The sequence below is a fragment of the Trichoplusia ni genome, unplaced genomic scaffold (assembly GCF_003590095.1).
Source record: "Trichoplusia ni isolate ovarian cell line Hi5 unplaced genomic scaffold, tn1 tig00002348, whole genome shotgun sequence".
Classification (NCBI taxonomy): Eukaryota; Metazoa; Arthropoda; class Insecta; order Lepidoptera; family Noctuidae; genus Trichoplusia; species Trichoplusia ni.
Genome location: NW_020800265.1, coordinates 4,302 through 12,892, shown reverse-complemented (window position 1 = coordinate 12,892; position 8,591 = coordinate 4,302). Strand labels below are relative to the sequence as shown.

The 8,591-nt window shown below is 36.2% G+C and overlaps 1 protein-coding gene across 1 annotated transcript; it reads left to right on the top strand.

The window, feature by feature from the left end:
• The first annotated feature begins 6,787 nt into the window (after positions 1 to 6,787).
• On the top strand, positions 6,788 to 8,274 carry LOC113507530. The gene has a single exon (XM_026890387.1). It carries the CDS (start codon positions 7,189 to 7,191, stop codon positions 8,191 to 8,193), a length of 1,005 nt encoding a protein of 334 aa, XP_026746188.1. The 5' UTR covers positions 6,788 to 7,188; the 3' UTR covers positions 8,194 to 8,274.
• Positions 8,275 to 8,591: the final 317 nt, after the last annotated feature.

The window sequence follows — 8,591 nt, the reverse complement described above, 5'->3', positions numbered from 1 at the left end:
TCAGGCAATGCTTTGCACAGCCAATTTTTATAATAATTTAGTTTAATTTCTTTAACAAATACAAATACTTGTAGTTAACAAGTTAAAAACTACAAATCAATATTCATCGTTTAACACAATATTTAAAGAAACTATGAAAAATCAAGAAACCTTCGTTATAAAAAGAGTGTGCAGTATACGGCAACGCTATGCCCTATGCATAGCATTGCATAGGGCACTGCACAGTCTATATAAAATCTGTATAGAATGTTTGCCTATGTAATTAAATTGAATCAATTATATCAAAAATCTCCTTAACATGTTAACATTTATAATTCGATACTTTGGTAAACAACGCTATATAAAACTAATAACTAAAACGTATAGCAGAAGAGGCTGATATACTTATAAAAATAGATAAATAATGTTATTATAAAAATCAGCATAATAATGAGGTATCAAATTATGTTCAATCAATAAACGTAATGAAACTACTTTTACGGATTTTATCGCGGTTTAATTTTAGATTTTAGTTCCCGACGTTTCGAAACCTTTGCAGGTATCATGGTCACGGGCAGACTGAGATGGCGTTCGTCTTGACGTCAAACACCGCCGCTCAACGAAGTCTGCAGTCGCCGAACATGCTGAAGGTTCCAGCCATTATATTAGATTTGACCAACCACAGATCCTCGCTAAAGAATCCAAATTCCTACCTAGGATGTTTCGCGAGGCTATTGAGATTAAAAAACACCCTAATTTCAATAGAGAAGGTGGCTGGAAGATATCACCTACTTGGGATCCAATAATAAATAAACTCAAGGCCAAACCCAAGAGCAGCACTGCAAGACATCAAGACACAGTGAGCTCATACTGCGTAGGTCGGACCACAAATAATTAATTAAAATATGAAGGTAGAACGAGCAACATCTTCTGTCAAGACGAACGCCATCTCAGTCTGCCCGTGACCATGATACCTGCAAAGGTTTCGAAACGTCGGGAACTAAAATCTAAAATTAAACCGCGATAAAATCCGTAAAAGTAGTTTCATTTCAATGTCTAACATTCGCGTAAACCTAAGAAACCACAACAAACGTAAGTCAGTTTTTTTCCTCTCAGATAACACCAGTCTTTGGGAGTATGCTTTGGTCATAGCAATTTCTCTTATACCACTCATCTTCTTTCTTCTGTTCCTCATGTTTACCTTGTTGAACTCATTTTGACTATAAGATGTTTTATAGTAAACTGTGAACGTATCCTCTTTAATAAATTTTAAGAATTTTTACGCCATTCCAAGTCACATTGCCCTTATTTTTATTTTCACTAAAGTTGTAAGCCCATTTATCTTGAAACATCTTTAAGTCCCAAAAAAAATCATATGTACGTTAATTCTTGAACAATCAACGGTTTCCCGTTTTTTCGCGATTTTTTTATTAAAGTGACGTATTGACAAGGTGCGTATATGGGTCCAGCCTTTTTATTCCGTTGGATTTCATTTTCAATGAGGCTGTGGACGTTGTCCCCTTAATTTTGGGTATGAACCTTTATTAGGTGCTTTTGGGTTATAGACTGGATGTACTCAAAATGTGATACTACGTCGGAATATAAGCAAGCTACATATTTATTTTTGTTTTGTCCGCAGCAATTATCGGAATAAAACGTAACGTGGATGGCCTGACCCTGATGTTTTGCATTTAAAATCTCCAAATACTTAAGAACACACGATCCGATCTCGCTAGATCCGCGTTTCGTCCCAGAAAAAGCTGTAGACATCTCCATAAGCTCCAATATCACGTTTGTGTTCACTTTCTGTGTTTTCCTCCAGATAATTGTCTCGTTTCTTTAGTAATTTCACGATTGTGAAGTAGAGGCAATTCAATTTTGTTTTGTAATAGAAAGAGGACGAATCACCGCTAGGACATTGCATAACTGCTTGCATGTCGAAAACTGCACAAATATGAGTTTCATCAATGTTCAGTCGATCATTGTGTTTCTCTTTTCGGGATAAATCTTTTTCTTTTAAATGACGTTCATATTTTTCTTTTAGTTGTAGTTTTTTTTTCTGGAGAAGCAAGTTCATATTCAAAAAATAAGTCGCGTCTGTCTTTTTTGGGTTGGAAAAATCCAATATTAAAGTCTTTTGTGAAAATGTCATAATATAACCAATATTCACATGTAGCTTTTCCTGCGTCGCGTTGATCTTAATCAAAATCTCTCCATAGGTCCATTATGGTCTTCTCTCCACCTATATACTCGCGAGAAGTTGAAGACTTTTTTTATACTGGTTTTTACCTCGGCTATCATTTTCTACGAAACCTTCTTTTTAACCTGATCGGTGCACACTTAGGTTTATTGTGATTTAGACTGATGTTCAAATTGATATTTTGACAAATTTTATGCAAATATTGACAAAATAACTATAGGGTTCGATTTTCTAAAGAACATAGATTATTTTGGAATAATTTTATTTTCATAATTACTTCGTATTTCAACCAAAACACACGTATAAAAAACAAAATAAAAGTAAAAAATTGGTCGAAGAATTTATTTTTTTACTCATTAATGGTAATAAAATTCAGGAATCGATTTCATTAAACGACTACAAAAATACATGTCTGAACCTGTACGTATTTTTTTAAGTTTCATTTATGAGTATTATTGATAGATTTAGGACTCAGAAGTTGACTCTGCGGTAATTTTTCAGTAAAATGGTTGTGGGAGATGAGTCATTACAAATAAAAAAAAACGATTTTAGTAAATGTGTTACATTAAACGACAATATAAATGATTAACCTATATTTTATATTCGTTCAATAAGTTCTACGTATTACCTAAGATGGTAATAGAGAAGCTTAAAGTCTTAACAATTCGGGCGAAAATGTGAAATGGCTCTTAACTATATTTCCTTACATACTACACAGTAAGTGGCCCTTGTGAACCCACTCAGTGCACAGTTGAATAAATCAATGTCATCAGCCACAGTGCTGCTGTGCGCGTGGTGCGCGCTCCAGCAGGTTGGTGCGCGCACGCGGCACCACCAACAGCCGCAGCCTGCGCCGCCACGTCACATACTCGTCTGGTATACAAAAACCTATCTTTGAGAGTATACCAGAGTTTTGTATGTTACCTCTCAAGAGTTTCAAAAGATAAGTTGCCAACGCCACTTCACGCCTGACTTCCAATTTGTAATACCCTACCATACCAAGACAGAATAAGGTGGGGTACAGTAACGGCTATCCCGGATATATCCCATATATTTTTAAATACAAAAATCTTATATATTTGTTTTGTATCCGCTCGAGCATTTTTTTGTATTTTATTTCGCTCGGACTCCAGATGGCCGCATTGTACTCCAGATGACTCCTCACGAGAGCCTCGTACAAAGCTCTTAATGCACCGATGTTCGTGAACTCATTTGCCTGACGCAGCATAAATCCCAGATTCCTGTACGCCTTCTTACACACATGTACTACGTGTTTGCGAAACTGTAAGTCACTGGTGAAATGGATGCCTAAAATCTTCACCTCCGTGACACGCTGCAGCTCATAGAAATCTAAATAACAAGGTAATAGAAATGGCATACACCGCGGCGATCTATCGAAACGCATGTCGCCGGTGGGCGGGGCTTCAACACATTCACAGCAAATAACTACGCAATCACGCAAACATTAACACCGAGAAGACCAAGCAAACAACACTAGGCCGTACGTCTATTGTAATAAGGTTGACTTTGTCGTTGTATGGATTCACTAACTCACACAGTCATTGCATTTTTTTGCATTAGTTGTAGTGATTACGTAAACTACACTAGGGATTGACTACGGATCCGAAATACAATGAAAGACGAAATTATGAGTGACAATGTTTTTTGTTGTATTCTTCTATGGATTACATTATAATATGTACCTCCGTACAAAAAAAAAATCGCTAATTGTCGGTTGACAAAAAAAAATATTATTAGGAAATACTTGGTAGGTAGGTTTGGTATATACGGTGACTTTTTAGTCGTCTTACAAAAGCAGCCCAGTTCATGTATCGAATGACTAGAAAACGTTCAAAATAAAAAAATAGGTATTTATGAGATTTGGATAAATTTAAATTGCAATTTTTATTCAATGCTATGCTATAACGCAAGGCGTACTTTTTGAAACATTCAGTTGCGAGCGCGGTCCGAGCCGTAAAATGGAGAGGGGCGCGGGCGGCGGCGCGGCGGCGGGCGGCAAGTTATCAAGCATGCAACTAATTTCATAGTGTATATTCGGCCTAAGTTGTAGGGTACCAATTTCGTTTACCCGTGGTAGTCATCCACTTGTCTTTTGTATTTATTTGCATTCTGCGGGATTCTGAAATAAAAATATATTCAATAATATGTTCAGAAAAACAAACGACTATTAAAATTGTTAATTTTCGTATACAATGTTCATTTTGGATAATTTGTCCGCACTTAACCACATCACTATTTCTGACAGTTTTGTGCGGCCGTACCACTACAAATACGATCGCATTAATAAATATTATTTTTCGTTATACATTTCTCTTTTTACAACGGTGCATTTCTGTAAGTCTCTTACTGCAGAGGCAATGATTAGTAAAGAATGCAATTGTTGCAGGATGGTGCGATATACATATGGTTTATAATGAAGGTTATGTTTTGAAATTTAATTTTGCAATAACATCAATATTACTGCAATAATTTACTTCCCGATAAATGTTATAATATTTATTTATGTTATTACACGATGCAGTTGAATTTCCAGCCTGAGAAACGCCGCAAAACACCATTTTTAGTGGTTCTTGCTGTGACGACGTTCCGCGAGCGACTGAGAGTAAGTTTGCGCGCTGGTGTCGTCCGAGACACCAGTGTGGCGACAAGGTCACGCGGCGTTGGCACTTCTATTACCTTGTTATTTAGATTTCTATGCTGCAGCTACTCCCCGTTATTGCTGTACTGGTGGTATTGTTGGTTTCGTGTGCGGGTGAATGAAAGTACCGAGCACTTTGAGACATTGAAGTATAGCTTATTGCAGTGACTCTATCACAGAGTACTTTATTATATAGGTATAGAGGCTTAACTAAACGGATTCTGAAGGAAAGCCATCAGTGGCGCCATCTGTAGCCACACACCTACAACTTTCCTGACGTATACCTACGTATAATTATGTAGATCTATACACCTACATTCTACCATCATATTAAGCAGGTTTTTTTATGTGTTAGGTTTGAAGTAGAAAATAAAAACCATATTACTAAATTTAAGACATTTATTTTGCCATAGGTATGTACATATAGTCGTAGTAAGAGCATATATTAGAAAACCAAACAATAAAGTATTTTAGAAAGATGTTTAAAGTTTCTAATTCAGACCAATGACGAAGAGTTAATAGTAAATATCTAAAAAAATAGAATTTCACAAGATGAAAGTTATGGAAGTCTTTGTCCTTATTCAAATTAATAATTTTGATCCTAAACATATAGTTAATACTAGAAATAGATCAGTAAATTATAGACGAAAATAATTTATGTGTCCGTAAGGATTGAGGAGCCATATCGGATTTTTTAAGATCAGTCTCACGATTATTTTGCAGCAGGAATTCTAGATTTAGCAGCAAAATATATCAATAGTTATTTTAATGCGAAAGTGGCTCCTCAATCTAAACATCTGAATTGGGGACCCACCTAGAACTCGTTAAATAATTGATGAATATTTATGAAAATGTTGTAGCGTTGTAGTGAAGTGTTGTCATTTAGCAGTAATTTTGCATATCACCTAAAAATGTACTTTTGTAGTGCTAAAAAAAAGAACACACAAAACTTTTAATAATTCTCCTCAATCTAAACTACAGAGGTGAACTTCTTTTGGACGTGAATGTCAATTAATATATTCGAAAAAATTATAATTTAGCAGGTGTTGTATTTGTTTTCGCAGTAAAGGAATAAGAAAGTAAAACAGGGAACATTTTTGTATGAGTGCATTTTTTTGGCTCTTCAATATTGCCGTTCTAATTATATATGTTTGAGTGTATCCAACCGAGTTATTAACAGAATCTACAGCCAGGGATACAAACATTTAGCAGAAATGTCTGCTAAATATTTATGCACAGTTCAGCAATGTACATATTTTGAATTCTGGAAAAATTATAGGTACTTAACTATTTTCTTGAAAATTCAGTGTGTACGGTGACTTGGTTGTTCCAGAATCCAAAATATTTTCTAAATGTTCGTCTTAAAATCTTAAAAAATCTGATATGGCTCCTCAATCCTTATGGACTCTTATTGACTATTCGCCGTTCATATGCAATTTACATTATTGTTAAGTAAGTTTTCTCTTGTAACATCTTTTAAAATACTTTTTCGCTTTGCATTGCATGCCATCCTCGTCACTGTCTGTATCTTTTTTTCCACATAATATTTTATTTATATTTTTACAAAAATGAAATGTAAAAAATCGAAACACTAAATTTATTAATTTATTTTTGTGATCCCCACATGTCACAAAATTAAAATCTAGGAATACCAAAATTATGGTTTTTATGTATTCCCTAAGTGCTTTGTGATGTAAATTTCGACTTCAAATGATTCCGGCGTTGGAATTGTGTTACGGCACCCATGGCTTCTTATGGCCCCAAAGAAATTTTCTATTGGGTGTTGACTACCAACGCGCCATCTGTGCACCACGACGGCGGCAAATAACGCGGGGAGGGCGAGACGGCCGGGGAGGGGTACGGTCATTGCGAGACTCACAGCGCGCGATCGCCTCAGACAATTTTTGTGACGCGACGAGGACAACAGCGAAATTATTCATTGTAAAATATTAGTCAATACACATATGTAGTTATGAGCATAATCTGAGTATAATTTGAAAATTCAACGGCGCCGACGACCCTACACCAAATTCCCCAACATAATTTGGTCCTTCGAGCCGGATAATAATCTGGATCAATTCAAAATCTTCCGGCGCAGCGGCTAGCGAAGTCTCACGGAGAACGAACAAACGAAGTCACCAAGAAATCTCAAGGAGCAACCATCAGGTCAATCCATCCAATTATTACCCCAAACCAGAGCCCAGTTCATTTGTGTTAACGTCGTTATTTTTCGCAAATTTCCAGCGCACGGTGTACGATAATTGTGCGGTCTACCTACATCGGATTCGAACGCACGTCGATTACCGGTTAACTGTAAGTACTTGATTCTTTACTCTTGCAGACCACCAATATGAATAACAAAAGACATTCGATTGTAGAAATAGAAAATAGTGTAGAAATCATTCGCGAATTAGTGAAAAAAAGAGGTACCGTTAAACGAAAATTAACTTTATTCTCAAAGTACGTTAATTCATTAGATGGATCGCAGTTAAAGGGCGCTCAGAAAGCGGAATTAGAAGAGCGTTATGAACCTTTTAAATTATTAATCGATCAATTTTCTACTTTACAAGATGAATTAGACTGCTATGTATTGGATAGTGACCTAGATGGAGAATTGCTAGAGAGAGAAGCGTTTCAGAATCAGTTTTACGCAGTTGTGGGTAAGGTAAAATGTATTCTTAAGGATAATTCCAACCCAAATTCTGAGGTTCAAAGTCGAACTTCTAACCATATGAAGTTACCCACAATTTCTTTACCCAAATTCGACGGTTCGTATGACCAATGGCTCGAGTTTCGCGACACTTACTTATCCATGATTCACAATAGTAACGGTCTAGATAATGTTCAGAAGTTCCACTACCTACGTTCAGTGCTTACAGGTGATGCATTACAAGTAGTAAAGGCACTCGAGTTTTCATCTGACAATTACTTAGTTGCTTGGAGTCTCTTGGAGAATAGATATAATAATGATAATCTGCTAGTTAGTAATCACGTTAAAGCTTTATTCTATGCACAATCAATGAATAAAGAATCAGCTGTTCAAATTCGTAGACTTATAGATACAGTTTTAAGAAACATGCGGGCGCTAAAAACTTTGGATGAACCTACAGATACGTGGGATACATTAATTATCCATGTAGTCACTTCGAAGTTAGATTTTTCAACTGATCGCGAATGGGAAAGTCATAAAAGTACCCTCCCGAAAATAGGAAAATTAAAACTGTCTCAATTGATGAAGTTCCTCACGGATCGTGCTGATTTTTTGGAATCGATAAGGCCTCAAAGCAAACAGTCGTCAGACTCACACACAAAGAAACAGTCAGTCACAAAATCATGTTATAACACGCAAAGATAACAATAATAAAAAATCATCTCAATCACCACGTTACAAATGCTCTCAGTGCGGTTCCAACCACCCCGTGTACTCATGTGAAGATTTCTTAAACCTATCCCTTAAAGATAAAATAGACTTCATTGAGAACAAAGGGTTATGTCGTAATTGTTTACGATCAGATCACGCCTTAAACGATTGTTGGTATGGACCGTGCAGGCTTTGCAACAAAAAACATAACACTTTAATTCACACAGATGCCGACGCTCGTACATTATCAGCTGTTGCTCAAACCACGCAAATAGTGCCACAGTCTGATTTAAATAATACGAGTGCCTCACACATTCAAACGCCGCTAACCACCTCATGCAAGTCTCACACAATTAGCAAGGAAGATAACAATAATACCGCGCATTATGTTC

Coding starts and splice junctions, on each gene's coding strand:
- LOC113507530 (XM_026890387.1), top strand. CDS start 7,189: ATGAATAACAAAAGACATTCGATTGTAGAAATAGAAAATAGTGTAGAA.